Source organism: Oryctolagus cuniculus, chromosome 3 (genome assembly GCF_051225735.1).
Source record: "Oryctolagus cuniculus isolate XC-2025 breed Fujian yellow rabbit chromosome 3, ASM5122573v1, whole genome shotgun sequence".
Taxonomy (NCBI): domain Eukaryota; kingdom Metazoa; phylum Chordata; class Mammalia; order Lagomorpha; family Leporidae; genus Oryctolagus; species Oryctolagus cuniculus.
The window spans coordinates 144,667,785-144,690,349 of NC_142869.1; the positions used below are offsets into that span (position 1 = coordinate 144,667,785).

Genomic DNA, 22,565 nt, shown 5'->3' on the forward strand with positions numbered 1-22,565 from the left:
TCATATAAAGACATAGCAGTTGGGACTTGTGTTGTGGTACAGCAAGTTAAGTTGCCATCTGCTGTGCCGGCATACCATATGAACACTGGTTCAAGTCCCAGCTGCTCCACTTCTGATGCAGCTCTCTGCTGATATACCTGGGAAAGCAGCAGAAGATGGCCTAAGTGCTTGGGCCAGTCACCCACATGGGAGACCTGAATGGAGTTTCAGGCACCTGGGTTCCACTTGGGATTTGGGGAGCAATCCAGTGGATGGATATCTCTCTCCCTGGCTCTCCCTGTCTATAACTCTGCCTTTCAAATAAATAAATCTTTAAAATAGAGACAATAGTATACATAAAGAAGATAATTAACATTTCAGGACTTTCTTCCAGAACAAAACTTCAGTGTCTCCATAGAAATCCCAGACCGTTGTGGTGTGACTTGATCTTAAAAGATGCAGGTTAAAGGCACTTTACAAGTGTTCTTCCAACTCACACCCATCCTTAGCATTATTGTTTCTGCTCGTTGAAACTAAGTAAAGGGGCCTGTGGAAATTGTGTTTTTAAAAACCAGTAACTTCTCATAACATAAATTCATTCATAACATAAATGCCATTTTTTTTCTAAATGCTGGTCCAGCATCCAGCAGAAAGTACCCTGGTCACAAAGCCCTTGAATGATCCTGAGGCCCTACTAAGAGGCAGCCCCTGCTTCAGGTAAACAGGCTCTTTACCCTACTTTAAAACCCACACAGTACCTAAGCCGTATAAAGATTCTTGGAAATAAAAATATAAAAGAGAAATGCTAGAATTAAATATTGCAGTTTTTTTAACTTTTATTTAATAAATATAAATTTCCAAAGTAAACTTTTGGATTATAGTTGCTTTTTCCCCCCATAACTTCCCTCCCACCCAAAACCATCCCATCTCCCACTCCCTCTCCCATCCCATTCTCCATAAAGATCCATTTTCAATTATGTTTATATACAGAAGATCTACTTAGTATTTACTCAGTAAAGATTTCAACAGTTTGCACCCTCACAGAAACACAAAATATAGAGTATTGCTTTAGTAGTAATTTTACATTTAATTCACATAGTACAACACATTAAGGACAGAGATCCTACATGGGGAATAAGTGTACAGTGACTCCTGTTGTTGATTTAACAATTGACACTCTTATTTATGACGTCAGTAATCACCCAAGGCTTTTGTCATGAGCTTCCAAGGCTATGGAAGCCTCTTGAGTTCACCAATTCCGATCTTATTTTGACAAGGCCATAGTCAAAGTGGAAGTTCTCTCCTCCCTTCAGAGAAAGGTACCTCCCTCTTTGATGGCCCGTTCTTTCCACTGGGATCTCACTCACAGAGATCTTTCAGTTAGGTTTGTTGTTGTTTGTTTGTTTGTTTTTTTTGTTTGTTTGTTTGTTGTTTTTTTTTTTTTTTTTTTTGCCAGAGTGTCTTGGCTTTCCATGCCTAAAATACTCTCATGGGCTTTTCAGCCAGATCCGCATGCCTTAAGGGCTGATTCTGAGGCCAGAGTGCTGTTTAGGACATCTGCCATTCTATGAGTCTGCTGTGTATCTCACTTCCCATGTTGGATGGTTCTCTCCTTTTTAATCCTATAAGTTAGTATTAGCAGAGACTAGTCTTGTTTATGTGATCCCTTTGACTCTTAGATCTATCATTATGGTCAATTGTGAACTGAAATTAATCACTTTGACTAGTAAGATGGCATTGGTACACGCCACCTTGAAGGGATTGAATTGGAATCCCTTGGCACATTTCTAACTCTACCATTTGGGGTAAGTCCGATTGAGCATGTGCAGAACTGTACATCTCTTCCCTCTCTTATTCCCACTCTTATATTTAACAGGGATCACTTTTCAGTTAAATTCAAATGCCTAAGAATAATTGTGTGTTAATTAGAGTTCAACCAATGGTATTAAGTAGAATAAAAATATACTAAAAGAAATAAAATAGTAAATTGTTCCTTGACAGTCAGTTTTAAAGCTTTTTTTAAATAGGTATTTTAAAAATTTCTAACTGTGCAAGATTGGGATTGATTTTAAGCAAGGTTGCATTTGCAGTTGTGCATGGGAAGGCATCAAAAGCCTTCTTGCACCTGCAGAACTTTGTAAGGTGGCTCCAGCTGAGCACACCCTAGTTGGCACTACAGAAAATCATTTTAGAAAAGGCACTGAGGGTCTCTTTTATTCTTTATAAAAATTTTCATGCTTTCCTATGTTTTTCTAAGATTTCATTTTTAATAGCATGAGGAATCAGATCATTCTTTTTTTGTTTCTGATATATCTTTTCAATTATGTTTAGTGCAGGTTCTTAATTTCTCTGTAGAAATTCAGACTTCACAAAACTGTATATATAACCCATTGCTTATACTCTGATGCATCCCTGCAGTACCAAAAATATTATAAATTAAGATTAAAAGCAAAACAAAAAACTGTTATCATTCTTATTTGTCAAGAAAAATAATTTATCTGCTTCTGCTTTGCAAGTAGAGGATGCTATGTTGCTGCTGAAATCATTTTCTCTTTTCTCTCTTACTCTGATGAAAAGCTTTATGATTTGAGATAATCCTTTTAAGTAAGGCTTCACTGTGAATTATGGATGAGACTTTGTTTCAGTTGACACCAATGCTGTGAAACAGTGATGATAATAAAGCAGAATTTCTAAACACATCTTGGAAAAAGGTTCCTAGTCAGAGATAAAAGCAAACAATTATTAGCTCATCTCAGCAAGAAAGCCTACAGTTAAATAGATGCAATTCTGATTGCTTCCATGCACATTTTAAGTATTATACATCTGTTACTACCGTTTGTCATTCATTTATCGATGATTCATATGATTGGATTTTTTTTCAGAGAAATAAAATTTAGTTTAAATTTTCCATGACTGTTCTCCCCTATTCCCACTCCATCCCTCCAAAACTAAACCCAGCCCTGCTATCTTAAGTGAATATATGAGTAGTGGTCATGAATGGTGTATCTGGCAATATTTTCTTCATGCTTTCATGCATGGTACAATATTGCAATGCTTTTAATTCTTTTTCCATTTTCATTCTCTTGTAAGCCCTGGTGAACTTTTTTTTTTCTGCTAATACTATGTTTATTGAAATCATTTACCTCCTTTTATTTTGTTTATTACTGCTTCTAGAATATTAAATAACCAAACTTAGTACTCTGATTTCACATATAATATACTGTATCTGACCTGGGGATCCTTGTTTATCTTAAAACTATAAAGTGATTTTACTTATAAGGAACTTCACTGTTGCAATGAGGCTTTAAAATGTATTTCTTTTATGAACCTACTGAACCTTAGTTTCTTGTGTTTTGTTTGCTTTGTTTTTAAAGACCGTGTTCTCAAAGCAAATGTAAAGGGTGAGTAATGCTCAGATAAGGGCTTACCTCTAACCAGTATTGTCAAAGAAGAAAATGCATGGAATTGAGGTTAGCAAGTGAGGATGTAGGTTCCTGTATCACATAGCTAGGCAAACACATTATGATCCTTCAAAAGAGACTACTACAGTCTTGCTTGAAGAAACTTCAAGTGAATTATTGCCTCTAAAATGCCATAAAGGTGAGAATTCTAAGTGCTGAAAAATGACAGTGCAAATGTTAAATCAGTATTATACAGAACTTCAGGCGGTCTGACTGTAAAGTTCACAGTTCATCATGGCTAGATGCACTCTTGAACATTTACTTCCAGACCATACTTTTTTTTTTTAAAGATTTATTTTTATTTTTTTATTTGAAAGGCAGGGTTAAACAGAGGCAGAGTCTTCCATCCACTGGTTCACTCCCCAAGCAGCTGCAACGGCCGGAGCTGTGCCAATCTGAATCCAGGAGCCAGGAGCTTCTTCTGGGTCTCCCACATGGGTTCACAGGCCCAAGCAGTTGGCAGGTAAAGCTGCTGCCTCAGTGCTGGCATCCCATGTGGTGCCGGTTCAAGTCCCAGCTGCTCTACTTCCAATCCAGCTTTCTGCTATGGCCTGGGAAAGTAGTGGAAGATGGCCCAAGTCCTTGGGCCTCTGCACCCGTGTGGGAGACCTGGATGGAGATCCAGGCTCCTGATTTCAGACGGGCCATTTTTCACTGCTTTCCCAGGCTATAACAGAGAGCTGAATTGGAAGTGGAGCAGCCGGAGCTTGAACGTGCACCCATATGGGATGCTGGCCCTGGCAGCACCTTTACCTGCTATGCCATAGCACCGGCCTCTAAACCCTACTTTTCACTTCCATCCTTGTCTTTTCACAGTTGTAGTTTTGCCATCAAGCAAATACTGAGATTCCATCGACTTTCAACATGATGCTTCAGGAAGTTCATTAATCTTGTTCAGTTTGGGTTCCTGGGTGAGGCCAAATTTTATAAGCCTCTGGTGTAGTTACTGTTCTGATTTCCTAAACTAAAGATAAACAGATTTCTCTGCAACTTCAGATAAACTTTCTCTTATTTTGGATTTGAATTCTGCTAAATTACTGTCATTGTCAATGCGTGGTTCCAACCTTGCATTGATTTCTCTGCAACTTCAGATAACTAGCAGAAACACCGATTGGTATCGCTGCTTTCATTTTCAATGACAAGGCAGATAAAGCACAGAGCATCACTTATTCTTCCAGATATGACTTAGAAACACCTCCATACTTCAACTGGTATTTAAAATTTCAAACCTTTTTTTAATAAACAAAAATATAGAATGTTCTCCTTCATATGAAAAGCTGGCACTTTTGATGAGCGTCATTAGGAATGAATGTGAGTTTCCCTAAGGTATTTTAGAGGCTACAGTAGACCGTGAGGGACATCCTAAGGTATGCTAACTTAGACTGTTATCTGTCACCACTGTGATCAAGACCAACTAGTACAAAGCCGGGTAGCCATATCTGAATGTTAAACTCATGCACTGCATATGGTGTTCGCATTATACTACTATAGAGAAGGAATTTTCTCCTGTATTATAATAATTTCATATCAGAAAGAATGTTTTATCTCTGTATCCAGCAACAGTAAAGTTAAACTGTGATTCTTTAACTAAAACTAAATAATCCAAACAGAAACTACCCATAAACAGTTTTTTTTTTTTCATGAAAATTGTTGAACTCTTTTAGTATAGAGTTGGTCTTCTGTGTATAAAGTTAACTGAAAATGTATCTTAGTGGAGAATGGGACTGGGAATGGGAGAGGGAGGAAAAAGAGGGGTGGGAATGTGGGTGGAAGGGTGGGTGTGGTGGGAAGAATCACTATATTCCTAAAGTTGTACTTATGAAATGCATGAAGTTTGTATTCCTTAAGTAAAAGCTTTCTTTGGAAAAAAAAAACCTACTCATAAATGCCAAGTCACAGCTGATAATATGAATTCTTAAATTTTAATATACAATTCCTTCATTTTGAGCTTAATACCCATCATACAAACAATAAGTGAAATTATTCTCAGAAGTTAAATGAGACAAAAAGTTACAATGAGATGCACACAACCCAATTCATTACTTACAAATTCTCCCTTCCACCCCATACTAGAACACAAGTCAGCCAGCTGTTTGTCATTTTATAACAAGGATTGTCTTTTCTGTAGGGTGCAACAACTTGTTTTTCACATCTGAGACCTCATTAAAAGTACCTGTAACATTCACGTACCTCCCAACACTGTTGGTGATGATTTTGTGTGCTCCAAGACAGTAGCTTTTCTTCTCTTCTCTCTTCTTCCTTCTGAGCTCTTAGCAGAATGTCCTGTAATGTCCACAGTTCTACCAACTGTCTCTTCAGAATAATTGCCAGGTACTTCAGTATTCTTCCAGCTATTGTCCATGACCCAGTTGCGAAGCCACTTTCACATTTTTAGGCATATGTTAAAGTAGCACCTCTCTCTTGGCTCTCACATTTGTTTTTCTGCATTCTCCAGAGAAACAGAACCGGTCAATTATGTTTGTTTCAAGGAATTGGCTCATGTAACTGTGGAAGCCCTAGTTTGTAGGATAGGCCAGGCACCTTACACACGAGTGCTTTTACAGGGCTAGAAAGAATTTTGTTTCTACCGTGGAAACCTTAGGTTTTGCTCTTAAGGCCCTTCAGCTGATGGCATGTGGCCTATCCACAGGTACTGAGGACCAACTCATGACTTAAAGTAGGCTTATTATAGATTTTTTTAAAAGATTTATTTATTTACTTGAAAGAGTTACACAGAGAGAGAGGAAAGGCAGAGAGAGAGAAAGAGGTCTTCCATCCGCTGGTTCACTCCCCAGTTGGCCACAATGGCCGGAGCTGTGCCAATCCGAAGCCAGGAGGTTCTTCCAGGTCTCCCACGTAGGTGTAGGGGCCCAAGGACTTAGGCCATCTTCTACTGCTTTCCCAGGCCATAGCAGAGAGCTGGATCAGAAGTGGAGCAGCCAGGTCTCAAACCAGAGCCCATCTGGGATGCCGGCACTGCAGGCTGTAGCCCTAACCACCACGCCACAGTGCTAACCCCTTATTGTAATGTTAATCACATTCATGAAATACCTTCATGGCAGTACCTGGAGATTAAATAATGGTGTGGTCAGCCAGCCAAGACAACACAAAATCAACCATCACAGAGAAAATGTCAAGTGATCAGGTGGGATTGTTATTTTGTATTGGCTAGACAGAGAGTAGATGACATTTGGTTGGAAAAGTTTCCTAAGATTAAGATATTTTTTTTTTTTTTGGTAAAGTTACTTTTTCCCCCAAGTTTTGTTCCTAAGCAATTTAATAAATGGTTTCCAGTTAAAATCAATTTATTTTCTTTTCTTCTTCTTTGGTCTGTGTTACTGACTGTCCTTTATGTATGCTATCCATTTTTACTTATCATGCAGTAGAATAATATAGCATACTTGAATGTACTGGCAAAGCTAAAATAAAGGCCACTTAAATGATGGGAAAGGTAACAGTAGTAGTTGATGTGCCTAGATTCAGTTTGTAGGCCAATAGTGCTCCATAGGGAAAATTCTTTTTTGCCTGGGAATTAAATAGGGACTGTTTTAATTAGTGCACCATCTAGATAAATGGAGCCTTTAAAAATGTACCAGTTTGCATAGTGCTTCTCTTACATAAGCGATTATTTCTAGGTTGCATAATATAATCTTTGTGGATTTTAACTTTTGCTTATCTTTATAAACTCTTGTAGGAAAAAAAAAACCATTGTTTTTATATTGTATGATTGTGTTATTACATCATTCACTAACAGAATGATTTACTATTGTATATTGTACAAAAACTGAATTTTTCATTCTCAGTTGCTAGGCTATTTATATTTACTTCTTTATATTTCAAATATGCCATTTTTTTCTGCACCATGGGTTTACTTTTTTGTGTTTTTTAAGATTTAATTCTTCATTTGAAAGGCAGAGTTACAGCAAGAGAATGAGAGAGAGAGAGAGGAGAGAGAGAGAGAGGTCTTCCATCTACTGGGTCACTCCCCAAATGGCCATAATGACCAGGGCTGGGCCACCCTGAAGTCAGGAGCCTGGAATTCCATCCAGGTCTCCCACATGGATGTCAGGACTCTAGATACGTGGGCCATCTTCTGCTTTCCCAGACACAGGGAGCTGGATGGGAAGTGGAGCAGCCAGAACTCAAACTGGAGCTCTCATGGGGATGCTGGTGTCACAAGTGGTGGCTTTACCCACTGTGGCACGACGCAGTCTCCCCACAATTGTCCTTTTGTAACAAAACCCTTTGCCACTACGTGGATGTAATTTAGTTGTCCTGTACTTTCTTACCTGGAATGGGCTGTCCTTTATCTCCAAGTCCTCTGAGAGAAAGCGTTTTATAATAGGAAGAGGGGAGCCCCTCCTCTGCCTGCAGTGCTCCCTGACTTTGAATGTGCACTCTTCGGTGTCTGCGATGCCCACTGGCTTCTTGTGATGCCTCTGTGTCTACACACAGTGCAGTCCATTCATTTGCATATGCTTTCATGTTCTTTTAATGTTCTCATGTTAATGAATGTCTTGTGTTTCCAGGATGTTTTGTTTAGAGGTATCCTCCCTTCAATCAAAAAATTTCCCCACTTGAGAAAACCAATCTGTGACATTGTTTTCTTCCTAAAAAGTCTTTCTCCTTTTTTTTTTTTCTTTCTTCCCATTTAACTATTTGGAGCTTCTGTTGTGGTCTCTCTGAGCTCCTTGGGCCTTCAGAATGTGTGATTCACGTCAGCTCCTTGTGTTTCCCCTTCCAGAATGTTTGATGTGGGAGGACAGAGGTCCGAACGGAAGAAGTGGATCCACTGCTTCGAGGGAGTGACTGCCATCATCTTCTGTGTGGCACTGAGTGACTATGACCTGGTCCTGGCTGAAGACGAAGAGATGGCAAGTAGAGCCACTCTCTGGGGTGGGGCATGAAACGCAGTGAGAGGGATGTGTTTCCAGAAGTTTTTCTGAGAAATTCTTGATGCATGCCTGAATTATTTGAAGTTCCGTCACTTTCCACTGACTTTTATGCTTGCATCATTCAAGAGAAATCTGGTAAAGAAGCACAGATGGGGCTTGAAAAAGAGGAGACGATGGAGAGTCCATTTCATCCTGCCCTCTGCCAACTGTGCCTTTCCTGCATCTGCCGTCTGCATCCCGAGTGAAAATAAAGCCAGCCCATAGCCGTCCAGGGCTCATTTTTCATCATGTGTCCCTTCCTCCCATGTAGTGATTTTTGTTACGCATAGGTTATGCTATACTGATGCCATGTCATTTTCTTGTGTGTTTCAATGCAGAAAAATTTTTTAAATATAAATTTTAAAATTCTCAATTGTTTTTAATTAGCTTCAGTACAAAATGGGAACAGGGATAGATAGAAATGTGAGTTTTATATTTTAAAAATCAGGCTGTGCAGTCAAGTGAAATGCAACACTACACATTTGTTTTTCTTATATAAAAGCTATTAAATATATCAGTGCCCTGTAAAAAATACTGTTTCTTTATTTGGGAGACACAGCAAGCTCTCATCCATTGCTTTGTTCCTCAAAGGCTCGTAACAGCCAGGATTGGTCCAGGGTAAAACTGGAGCTGAAAACTCAATCCCACATTGCCGTATGGCAGGCAGGGACCCACCTGCTTGAACCATCACCCCTGCTTCCCAGGGTGTGCATTATCAGGAAGCTGGAATTGGAACAGTGCTGGGGCTTGAGCTCAGACTCTCCAATATGGAATGTGGGTGTGTCTTTCCTGCTAGGCCAAATGCCTACCCCTTAGTGCTCTTGTTTTGGGAAACAAACAAACAAAAATAACCTATTTTATTTTATTTGAGAGAGAGACACATCTTCTATTTATTGGATCACTCTCAAAGTGCATGCAACAGCCAGGGCTGGGCTAGGCCAAAGCTAGGTGCCTGAAGCTCAATCCAGGTCTCCGATGTTGGTGGTAGGGACCCATCATCAGCTGCCTCTAAGAGTATACAACAGCAGAAGCTGGGTTGTAGGCAGAGGAGCCGGGCTTCAAACCAGGCCCCATGGTATGGGATGGTAGTATCCAAAGCATCATCTTAACCACAGTATCAGATGCCCACGCTCCTTGGTTTCCTTTTCAGCACAGGTCCTTTAAGAGCAGGAAACTGGAACTAGAAGTCTCCTTTGCTAATATTTAATGTGGTGGGCTCATTGGGTTTCAAAGTATACTTGTCTTAAAATGGCAGAAATGTATTTTTGTGGTCCATGACCTATTATTCATCTGAATAAGCTTGTATTATATTTGTTATTTTTTAAATAGTCCTCTAAATCTTTGCTATTAGTGATGATGTGACTTCATTTTCTATTACAGAATCGAATGCATGAAAGCATGAAATTGTTCGACAGCATATGTAACAACAAATGGTTTACAGACACGTCCATCATACTTTTTCTAAACAAGAAGGACCTCTTTGAAGAAAAAATTAAAAAGAGCCCTCTCACTATTTGCTATCCAGAATATGCAGGTATTTTACTTTTTGGTAAATAACTTAGCAAGTCATATATTTCAAGGTGAAACATCCCCTAAGGCAAAATTGGGTTGTTGATTTGAGTCTCTTGGCTTGGTAATTCTTCATATTCCTTCTGGGTAATTATTTATCAAACTCTGAGTTACTTAAGATGTGAAAGCGATTATTGAAAATAACATCCCTTTTCAGGAAAAGCTGTCAAAAGTGCTTTTCCGTGACAACTCCAAGCCTTCAAAAATTTAAAACATTGTTGACCAGGTTAACAGAGCTCATATCAGGTAATGTGTGATGCACAAGGCCTGCTTGCTGTCTAATCTCCAAGGCATTCACACTATTAAAGGAACCATGGCCCTGCCACACACTGCTACAAAGGAGCGCAAACATGATTGTCAGGGGAGAAATGAAGCAGGACTCAGTGAAACCACAGATTTCTCCAGATATTCAGGGACGATTTCACAAAAGATCTCAACTTTGGGAACCAGACTATTCATGGCCCTTGAGTTTACTGCCCTGGAAGATGCCCTTGAGTGAGAAAAGTTGTTCTGAAGTACATTCCTGGGTTGGCTATAATTAACTCTTGGTCTTGAATATAGCAGTGAACTTGCCCTGTTCTTAATGATACCCCGACTGTGAAATCAAGAACTTGGCTGCAACATTGGTTTTAGTGTAGGTTAGCTCCTTGGAGCCCCACATGGGCTGCTGCTGAATGCAGGTACCTGGAATTGAAGGACTCACTACCCTTCATGCCTTTCCACTCCTCTCTCACTACAACAGAGTCGTTCTACTTTTGTGGGTTTGACATACCAGGTTTCTCAGTAAGATTTTATTTTAGAAAAGTGAACTCTACCTTAAAAGGAGAACAACATATTGCTTCTTGGCCTTTTGGCTAAGATCAAGTATAAAAGGAGAACAAACAGGAACCAGCTAAGGCTCCGCCTGTGGTGCCAGCATCCCATATGGGTGCTGGTTTTATTCTGGCTGCTGCTCCTCTTCCAGTCCAGTTCTCTGCTGTGGCCAGCTCCTTGCTGATGTCCTGGGAAAGAAGTAGAATATGGCCCAAATGCTTGGGCCCCTGCACCCGCATGGGAGACCCAGAAGAAGCTCTTGACTCCTGGCTTTGGATTAGGCCAGCTCCAGCTGTTTGTGCCATTTGGAGAGTGAACCAGCAGATGGATTATCCTTCTCTCTCCCTCCCTCTGTAACTCTGCCTCTCAAATGAATGAATAAAACCTTAAAAAAAGAAAAAAAGCAGTGATGCTATTTCTAGTTTGAAAAAACAACTGCCACTTCAATTTCTCTCCAGAGTCCCAAGCTTGCATTATCAATTCATTCTTGAACATAGATGTGTCTTTTTAGCAATTGAAACTCAAACTGACCTTGTATTATTTTCCCCACCTCAAGTCTCTCCTCTTTCTCCTCTCACCTTTTTAATAACACCATGAACCTCCTAGTTCTCCATTCCTTTTATTTTTTTTTTTTTAAGATTTATTTATTTACCTGAGAGGCAGTGTTATAGACATAGAGAGGGAGAGACAGAGAGATAGAGGTCTTCCAGCTGCTGGTTCACTCCCCAAATGGCCAAAAAAGGCCAGAGCTGGGCCGATCTGAAGCCAGGAGCCAGGAGCTTCTTCTGAGTCTCCCACACAGGTGCAGGGGCCCAAACACTTGGGCCATCTTCTGCTGCTTTCCCATAGCATCAGCAGGGAGCTAGATCTGAAGTAGAGCAGCTAGGACTCGAACTGGTGCCCCTATGTTATGCCAGTACCACATGCAGATGCTTAACCTATAGTGCCATCTCCCCCCCCCCCACCCCCAATTCTCCATTCTTCAGCCTGTGTCTCATCTGCACTGTTCTTGATTCCAAACAACTTCACCATACACATACTTTGCTATTTGTAAGACTTAATGTCAGGTTAAGGGATGCACTTATTACTTCTTCACAGATGTCCCTTGTAGCTCTTGGGGTTAAAGAGTTTAGCAGCTACCCAGAATACCCAGAATATATTCATAAAATTGTGCTAGACACTCAGGGCAAGCTGTTCCTGCAAACATCTGTCAATGTAGCAGTCACATTAATTTCTGTGGCCAATGAGTCACTGTGGATTGCTGTAGAACTTAGGAGCACCAACCTTATGACTTAATAAAGTAAAATAAACCATGATTGATGAAAGTATATAGCAACATAAAACAGTTAAAAATGTATATTCATTCAAAGACTATAGTTGTACTATTTACATCGTCTATCCTGGGTTTCACAGGTAATGTTGTGATAGTATTTTAAATAAAACATTCTTATGGTTGTTTGTCACATTATATTGTACAGGGTGTTATATAAGGTGTGGGGTCTCTAAGATATGATGCTTATTCTTTTTTTTAAAGCATTTATTTAATGAATGCAAATTTCATAGGTACAACTTTAGGAATATAGTGGTTCTTCCCCCATACCCATCTTTCCACCCCCCACTCCCACTGCACCTCCTACACCTCTCTTATCCCATTCTTCATTAAGGTTCATTTTTAGTTTAACTTTATATACAGAAGACCAACTCTATACTAAGTAAAGATTTCAACAGTTTGCACCCACACACACATACACACACACACACACACAGTATAAAGTACTGTTTGAGAACAAGATTTGCAGTTAATTCTCATAGTACAACTCATTAAGGACAGAGGTCCTACATGGGGAGTAAGTGCATAGTGACTTCTGTTGTTAATTTAACAATTAACACTCTTTTTTATGATGTCAGTGATCACCCAAGGCTCTTGCCATGAGTTGCAAAAGCTATGGAGGACTTTTGTGACCACAAACTCTGTCAGTATTTGGACAAGGCCTTAAGCAAAACAGAGTTCTATCTTCCTTTCAGAGAAAAATCCATCCTTCTTTAATGGCTCCTTCTTTCCACTGGGGTTTCATTTACAGAGATCCTTCATGTAGGATATTTTTGCCACAGTGTCTTGGCTTTCTGTGCCTGAAATGCTCTCACAAGCCTTTCAGCCAGACCAGGAAACCTTAAGGGCTGATTCTGAGGTTAGAGTGTTAATTATAGCGATTGTCATTCTATGAGTCTGCTGTGTGAACTGCTTCCCATCTTGGACATTCCTTCCTTTTTAATTCTGTCTCTTATTATTACCAGGTACTTGATGCTGTTTATATGATCTCTTTAACACTTAATCCTATCTATATGTTCACTTTAACACTTAATATGAACACTTTAACAATTAAGATGGCATTTTACTACCAATTTAATGGGATTTGGAGTCCCATGACAAGTTTTTAAACTGTATCCTTAGCAGTAAGTCCATAGGACTGTATGCAGAACTATACAGCTTTACAGTTACAAACTTCCTCCTCCCTCTCTTATTTTTTACTGAGATCAATTTTTAATTGACTTTATATACATATGACTAACTCTGTTAAGAGTTCAGCATATACTATGAAGAAGAAAAAAGAAAAAAATTAAAATTAAAAACTGTTCCTCAACAGTCAAGATGAGGGTTGTTCAAGTGATTGTTTCTCCAAGTGTCAATTTCAGTTCTACAGCTTTTGTTTTAGGTGCACTATTCTCATGGATCAGGGAAAATATATAGTATTTGTCACTTTGGGGCTGCCTTATTTCACTAAGTATAATGTTTTCCAGATTGATCCATTTTGTTGCAAATGACTGGATTTCATTTTTTACTGCTGTATAGTATTCCATAGTGTACATATCCTATGATTTCTTAATCCAGTCTTCAGTTGATGGACATTTAGGTTGATTCCATGTCTTAGCTATTGAAAATTGAGCTGCAATAAACATTGAGGCATGAAAGCTCTTTTGTTTACTGATTTCATTTCCCTTGGGTAAATTCCCAGGAGTGGGATGACTGGGTCATATGGTAGATCTTTATTCAGATTTTAGAGGTATCTCCATACTGTCTTCCATAGTGGCTTTCCCAGTTTACATTCCCACCAACAGTGGATTAGGGTACCGTTTTCCCCACTTCCTCTCCAGAATTTGTTGTTTGTTGATTTCTATATGAGAGCCATTCTAACGGGTAAGATGAAACCTCATTGTGGTTTTTATTTGCATTTCCCTGATGGCTAGTGATCCTGAGCATTTTTTCATGTGTATCTTGGCCATTTGGATTTCCTCATTTGGAAAATGTATGTTTAAGTCCTTTGCCCATCTCTTAAGTGAGTTGTTTGTTTTGTTGTTGTAGAGTTTCTTGATCTTTTTGTAGATTCTGGTTATTAATCCTTTATCAGCTGTGTAGTTTGCAAATAATTTTTCCCATTCTGTTGGTTGCCTGTTCACTTCCCTGAGTGTTTCTTTTGCAGTACAGAAGCTTCTCAAGTTGAAGTAATCCCATTTGTTAATTTTGGCTTTGACTGCCTGTGCCTCTAGGGTCTTTTCCAGGGATTCTTTGCCTGTGCCAATGTTTTGCAGGGTTTCCCAAATGTGCTCAATTAATTTGCTTGTGTTGGATTGTAGATTTAGGTCTTTAGTCCATGTTGAGTGGATTTTTATGTAAGGTGTAAGTTACGGGTCTTGCTTCATACTTACGCGTGTGGAAATCGAGTTTTCCCAGCACCATTTGTTGAAGAGACTGTCCTTGCTCCAGGATTGGTTTTAGCTCCTTGGTCAAATGTAAGTTGGTTGTAGATGTTTGGATTGATTTCTGGGGTTTCTGTTCTGTTCCATTGATCTATCCATCTATTTTTGTACCAGTACCAGGCTGTTTTGATTATAACTGCCTTGTATTATGTCTTGAAATCTGGTATTGTGATGCGTGCAGCTTTGTTCTTGTTGTACAAGATTGCTTTAGCTATTCAAGGTCTCCTGTGCCTCCGTATGAATTTCAGCATCATTTTTTCCAGATCTGAGAAGAATGTCTTTGGTATTTTGATTGAATCTGTAAATTGCTTTCAGACGAATGGACATTTTGATGATACTGATTCTTCCGTTCCATGAACATGGGAGATTTTTCCGGTTTTTTTTTTTTTTTTTTTTTTTTTTTTAATCTTCTTCTATTTCTTTCTTTAAAGTTTTATAATTCTCATCCTAGAGATCTTTGGTTAAATTTATTCCAAGGATTTTGATTGTTTTTGTAGCTGTTGTGAATGGGATTAATCTTAGAAGTTGTTTCTCAGTGGTGGCATTGTCTGTGTACACAAAGGCTGTTGATTTCCGTGTATTGACTTTATATCCTGCTATTTTACCAAACTCTTCTATGAGTTCCAATAGTCTCTTAGTGGTCTTTTGGATCCCCTATATATAGAATCATATCCTCTGCAAATAGGGGTATTTGACTTCCTTCTTCCCAATTTGTATCCCTTTGATTTCTCTTTCTTGCCTAATGACTCTGTCTAAAACTTCCAGGACTATATTGAATAGCAGTGGTGAGAGTGGGCATCCCTACCTGGTACCAAATCTCAGGGGGAATGCTTCTACTTTTCTTGATTCAATATGATGCTGGCCATGGGTTTGTTAAAAATTGCTTTGATTGTGTTGAGGAATATTTCTTCTAAACCCAATTTGCTTAGAGTTTTCATCATGAAAGGGTATTGTATTTTGTCAAATGCTTTCTCTGCATCTATTGGGATAATCATATGATTTTTGTTCTTCAGTTTGTTAATGTGATGTATCACACTGAGTGATTTATGAATGTTGAACCATCCCTCCATACCAGGGATAAATGCCACTTGGAATGAGTGAATGATCTTTCTGGTGTGTAGTTGGATTCGATTGGCCAGAATTTTAGCATCTATGTTCCTCAGGGAGATTGGTCTATAGTTCTTTTTCTGTTGAATCTTTTCTGTGTTGAGGAATTAAGGAGATATTGGCTTTATAGAAAGAATTTAGGAGGATTCCCTCTCCTTCAATTGTTTTGAATAGTTTGAGAAGAATTGGAGTTAGTTCTTTAAATGTCTGGTAGGATTCAAAAGTGAAGCGATCTGGTCCAAGGCTTTTCTTTGTTGGGAGGGCCTTTATTACTGATTCAATTTCTGTCTTTTCTTTTTTAAAAGATTTATTTATTTGAAATTCAGAGTTACACAGAGAGAGCAGGAGACGCAGAGAGACAGAGAGACTGGTCTTCCATCTGCTGGTTCACTCCCCAATTAGCCGCAATGGCTGGGGCTTGTGCTGATCTGAAGCCAGGAGCCGGGAGCTTCCTCCAGGTCTCCCACGTGAGTGCAGGGGCCCAAGGACATGGGCCATCTTCTGCTGCTTTCCCAGCCATAGTAGAGAATATTGGAAGTAGAGCAGCCTGGTCTTGAACTGGCACGCATATGGGATGCCAGCACTGCCGATGGCGGCTTTTCACCCTATGCCACAGCGCCAGCCCCTCAATTTCTGTCTTGATTATGGATCTGTTTAGGTTTTCTCTATCTTCATGGCTCAATTTAGTTAGGTTGTATGTGTCCAGGAATCTATCCATTTCTACTAGTTTTCCCAGTTTGTTGGCTTAAAGCTCTTTGTAGTGGTTTCTGATGATTCTTTTTATTTCTCTGTTATCCTTTTTCATCTCTAATTTTATTGATTTGGGTCTTCTCTTTCCTTTTTTTGCTTAGTTGTGCCAATTTTGTTTAGTTTTTCAAAAAACCAGCTCTTTGTTTTGCTGATATTTTATATATTTTTTTGGTTTTAATTTTGTTGTCTTCTCAAATTTTAATTACTTCTTTTCTTCTACTAGTTTTGTGTTTGGTTTGCTGTTTCTTTTCTAAATCCTTGAGTTAAATCTTTCCAGTTTCTTGATATAGGCACCAATTGCTATAAACTTTCTTCTTAACATTGCTTTTTTCAGTACCCCACAAATTTTGGTATTTTGTATTATCGTCATTTGTTTCCAGAAATTTTTTTATTTCTTTTTTGATTTCTTCTATGACCCACTGCTCATTCAGAAACATGTTGTTCATTCTACATGTGTTGGCGTATGGCGTAGAGATTCTTGAGTTGTTGATTTCCAGCTTCATTGCATTGTGGTCTGAGAAGCTGCATGGTATGATTTTGATTTTTTTGAATTTGCTGAGGCTCACTTTATGGCCTAGCATATGGTCAATCCTAGAAAAATTTCCATGCACTGGAGAAAAAAAATGTGTACTTGTGGCTATAGAGTGGAATGCTCTGTAAATATCTGCTAGGTCTATTTAGTCTGTGGTGTCTATTAACTCTGTTGTTTCCTTGTTGATTTTCTGTCTGGTTATTCTGTCCATTGCTGAAAGAGGTATTGAAGTCCCCTGTTAATATTGTATTTGAGTCTATATCTCCCTTTAAATACTTTAACAATTCTTTTACATAGCCAGGTGCCCTGGAATTAGGTGCATATACATTTATAATAGTCACATCTTCCTGTAGAATTGATCCTTTAATCATTATATAGTATCCTTCTTTGTCTCTTAATAGTTTTTGTGTTAAAGTCTATTTTGTCTGATATTAGCATGGTCACAACAGCTCTTTTTTGGTCTCTGTTAGTATAGATTATCTTTTTCTATCCTTTCACTTTCAGTCTCCTTGCATCTTTGTTGGTAAAGTTTGTTTCTTGTAGGCAGTAGAAAGATGGGTTTTCTTTTTTATCCATTCAGCCAATCTGTGTCTTTTAACTGGGGAGATGAGACCATTTACATTCAATGTAACTATTGTTAAATCTGTCTTTTCTCTGCCTTGTTTCCTTACATAGTCCTGTTTATATATTTTGAATTTCATTTGTACTTCTACTGAGTCATTTTCTGCATTCATTTTCTTTTGTAGTGATGTTCCTGCTTCTGGGTTTCTGTGTGTAGCACATCCTTGAGCATCTTTTGTAGGGCTGGGCAAGTAGTTACAAATTCTTTCAATTTCTGTTGGTTGTGGAAGATCCTTATTTCTCCTTCGTTCATAAATGGGTTGACAGTTATTTTCTCTTAGGACTTGGAATGTCTTGCCATTGTCTCCTTGCCTGTATGGTGTGTTGCTTATTCTTGAAGTGTTTGTATTCCTAATGTAGGAGACCTAATGCTGACAAATGATTTGAGACTGTGAACAATTTTCATATAATAAAATCTGAAATAAAGGTTATCTTTAGTGTTTAGGAGGAGAACAAAGTTGTTAAGTGCTTGAGAGCCCATCTGGGTTTGATGAATTAGAAAGAGCTGTGTGGAGTGCCAGTTTTGAGCAAATGTGAGTGGTCAGAAATACCTGCTGGTGCAGTACAGTGGAGGGAAAGGACTGTGATAATGCTGGTGGTAGCTTGTGTCTTGGATCTTTGAGGGATGGAGCTCCTCAGAATGGCATCACAGCACAAGCTGAGAATTGTAGATTGTTACTGCAAGAAAAAAATTATATAGTTTTGTTCAAAATGAACATTGCATAGTAGTTTATAGATATATGTTATTACATTATGCACATGAGTATATTATTAAAATAATGTTTTATGGATACATGCATAGATACATACACAAAATGCACACTCACACACATATCTACAAACAACCCCAGGGTGAAGCTCATTGAAATTTCAAAAGTGAACGTCTCAGGGTAGGCATTTTGTGCAGTAGTTAAGTCACCACTTGCGATGCCTACAGCCCGTAACAAGAGTGCCAGGTTTGAGCTCTGAGTACACCACTACCAGCCCAGCTTCTTGGTAATGTGTACTCTGGTGAAGATCCAAGTATTTGGGTCACTGCTACCCACTTGGGAGACCCAGATGGACATCCAGGCTCCTGGCTTCAGCCTGGCCGAATCCTGGCTATTGGAGGCATGTGGGAAGTGAACCAGTAGACAGAAGATCTCTGTCTCTCTGCTTTTCAAATAAAATGAACTTAATTAACTAATTAGAAAAAGAAAGAGAACACATAGATTTCCACCACTCAGGTCAAGAAACGCAATGTTTCTGGGACTCCAGAAGCTCTGCCATGCCAACTCTCAGTCTTGAATCAACCCCACCTGCCCTCCTCTGCATGCAGATCATCCAGCAGACACTCTTTTTACACTCATTTTGTTGTTGTTGTTGTTAAGCTATGTGTGCGAGTGGTCCCTGTCCTTGTGTGCAGCAGTGGTGCTTCCACCCTCATTTTGCGGTCCTGCATCGCAGCCCATTGTCTGAACATGCTGAGCTTTGTGCTGTTCACATGCTTTATATGCCCTTGGGTGAACCCAGCAACATGGGTCTGTCCACTCTACACCTAGATACAGAACTGCTGGATGCGAGCATGTGTGTGAATATCTGTAGATACTTCCCAGCAGTCTCCAGAGTGTTTGTACTCAGAGCAAGTCTAGTCAGTAACCGGTTGCAAGGCGGGAGGTATCATTCACTTTTTTGTAACCTCATAGCCCAAGCCACATTATAGACCCTTGTTCAGGTTTTGAATAAAGAAAAATGAGGGAGCAATGCTATTACTTCTATGTGGGAAAGATGAAAAAACACCTATCAGCGTTCAGCCAACATTATTGATCCACCTCTGGGTTAGACTGAAGTAACATGCACCATCAAGCAAGCAAGTGGTTTAGTGTGCAGATGAAGAGAGTGGGCAGGAGAGAAAGGACATCCAACAATTGGGGGTTAGGGCAGGAGCAAAGACCATGGTAATCATGGAAGGCCAAATGAAGGGGCTTTTTGTTTTCTTTTTTTAATTTTAGGGGTGACTTCCAGTCATTAAAAAGTCATCTGCAGGTGTTGTTTTCCAGTGAGACTTCATTTGTCCTGTTGTACAAGGGGAAAATGCAGTTAATGAGTCCACATATTTTGTATGAATAAAGCTGACTTCAATATTTTAAGGTCTATTTTGCTTTATTTTAACTTCCCGTGTTCTATTTGTTCTATTTGTTTCCTTTTTCAGGATCAAACACGTACGAAGAGGCAGCCGCATATATTCAGTGTCAGTTTGAAGACCTCAATAAAAGAAAGGACACAAAGGAAATATACACCCACTTCACATGTGCCACAGATACTAAGAATGTGCAGTTTGTTTTTGATGCTGTAACAGATGTCATCATAAAAAATAATCTAAAAGATTGTGGTCTCTTCTAAGTTTTGCAGTGAATGGTAAATTGCATTTTCAAACCAAATGAGTGCTTATACGGATCTCTAGACTAGAGTCTTACAGCAGCAGAGAATGTAGGGTATGGCAGATGCATCCGGTACCTCACCAAAGTTACTCTGTTTTTTTTGTTTTGTTTTGTTTTTGTTTTGTTTCGTTTTGTTTTTAACTGAAAGTAACAGAAGGACCTTTCTTAAGTGTGTAAGATGGTCCTGCAGTGGGAAGCTGAAGGGCAGTGTTAAAGCTGGGCTCTAGAATATCGGTGACTTCTATGTCTAAGTGTAAATATGCAAATGTATGTACACATGTATTTATAACTTTAATTTTCCACATAACTATTAGGTTTTAAGAGTGGTAACTTGCAATTCTAGTGTGATGGCTTTGAAAATACCATAAATATCAAGTACCTTGTACTGAATGACAGACTATTACTGTGTTTGCCAGTTTTGAAGAGCTTTATTTATGTTCATGTCTTACAGATTTTTAAGTGCAGCAATTAATATTAGGAAACATTGCAGCCCTTACCCTGATTATATGTATACTTGTATTCATAAAAATGTTATTTGTACAAACATTGCACAGACTATTTTAATAACATAATTTGTTCTTTAAATTTACTGTGTTTTATTGAAATGTTCTTAAAGAGGATGAATATACCTGCTTTTGGATCACTTATTTAAACACTGTATGGATTGTCTTTTTTTTTTTCTTAATTTGAAGAGTGCATGCTGCTTTGATTCTACATTAGATCTGGTTCAAATAACTAAAATTTTAAGTTTTTGAGGATATACAATCTTAAGCATATTCTAAACACCTAGTTTTTATTCATTAGTTTGCTTTCACTTTGAATTTTAATATTTGGATGGTGTTCAATGCATTGCCTTAAAGGTGATGCCTGATTAATTTTTATACTCTTGAAATAACTACACTTTTATTTATAACTAAGTTTAGGTGGAGATGTTGAGAGCATTTTTGTGGGTTAAAAAAAAGTCAGCAAAATGAATTTTGAAGCATTCATTTGTGTATTTCCTTTGGGAAATCCCTTGTACCTAGCATTCATGATAGTTCCTCCTTAGAGGTTAACAAGAAAGATCTTTATCCTACTGCTTCAAATTCACTTACGAAACAGGTTTCAAATTCAGTTATCACACTACATTAAAGCTACGTTTTGCTTTTTGGATACTCAAATTTCCTCCATTTGCTTGAGTTCATATTATTTCTTTTTAAATTATGCTCTTATTTCTGAAGAAGAAATGGACAATGGCACTTAGAAAATGAGTAATCGTATTTAAACGTCAGTGATTATGTGTATGCTCAAATTAAGTGTTGCTTATCAGCTAGATCGTGAACTTGATGGGATCCTTTTCTAGGGTTCCTGTTAGTGTGTCTCTGTGACCTTGTTTCAGTGAAATGAAAAGCCTTCCTCATCCCACCTCCCTCTTTTTTATTCATCTTGGGAAAAACTAGTCTTTCAACAAGCTTCGTTGGTAAGTGGCTTCTCAGTTTGATTATGTGTTGTTGTTTTGTTGAAGTTCAGTTTTGTGTTGTCATTTTCCTGAAGAATAGTTGTTGAAGTGTGTGTGTATGTGTATGTCTGGGTAGCCACAAACCATGTTTGTATCTCTTTTCATTTTAGGGATTCTGTTTTTCTTCTTTGTAATGTAAAGAATTTCAGAGTTATTGAAATTTCTTACATGTGTTAGTTTAGATTCTTTATGTGCCTTTCATGAAAAATGTTTTCATTACTTTTATTGATGGGAGACCTGTAATGTCCGCATTGTGAAGCTGTGTACCTAAAATTTAACTAAAACCTGAATAAATTTGAATAATAAGAAATATGGTTTAAAAAGCCACCAAGAAGCACATATTGTTGACCATCATTGATGAATTCCTAAACTTTATTCTGTGTAATTGTGTTACTAATAAATCCTAATAAATTTAAATTTTTAAAATTTTACAAACTGTTGACTAAGCGCATTTTGCATTAGAATTAAGTATTCGTCTATGGTATCATCATTTCGTCTTTCTCTGTGTTTGTGGTTTGTTTGTTTTTGTTTTTTTTTTTTTTTTTTTTCAGCTTCATCTACTCCAGAAGCTTGAGTTTCCCCCCAAGTTTTATCATTAGGTGGATGCCCTGTTTGGAATTACCTGCTTCATATCCCCTTCTGAAAATTCATCATATGTTCCGACTCCTCATGCCCAAAACCAAATCCATCCTCATACCCCCGGAAGCCTGTTCTCGTCTCTGACTCTGCCCTTTTAGCTATTAAGGACCAACCATCCCCATTTGGTACTCAGTGGAGAATACTTCAGCCAGACGGAACCCTTCCTATTCCTCTTCTCTGTCTCTGTTGGTACTCAGGCTTTTCCCGTACCTCACATCTGTGTTTTGGTTTTGTTTCACCTTCCATTCTATCCCCACTACTACCTACTGAATTGGGGTCTTTGCTGAACTTCCATCTGAAATGCTTGAGTCATTGAATCCCCACCTCCCGATTCTCCTGCCTCTCATCTAGGTTGACTGTCTTAATATAGATCTGTGGTTGTGTTGCCTTCCTTTCTTTGACCTTCACTGAAGCTGTCAATACAATTAAATATAACTCAGCCTCCCTCCCATTCAAGGCTCTTTGTCACCTGAGCCCACTGCTCCT

At 38.6% G+C, this 22,565-nt stretch overlaps 1 protein-coding gene across 1 annotated transcript in view; it reads left to right on the forward strand.

The window, feature by feature from the left end:
- The window catches only part of GNAI1 (G protein subunit alpha i1), a 113,080-nt gene extending 91,205 nt beyond the window's left edge, over positions 1–21,875 (forward strand). The window contains exons 6-8 of the mRNA XM_002712018.6: positions 8,185–8,314; positions 9,755–9,908; positions 19,714–21,875. Coding sequence (XP_002712064.1) covers positions 8,185–8,314; positions 9,755–9,908; positions 19,714–19,904 — 475 coding nt within the window. The 3' untranslated portion in view covers positions 19,905–21,875. The remainder of the gene's footprint in view (positions 1–8,184; positions 8,315–9,754; positions 9,909–19,713) is intronic.
- The last annotated feature ends 690 nt before the right edge of the window (positions 21,876–22,565 follow it).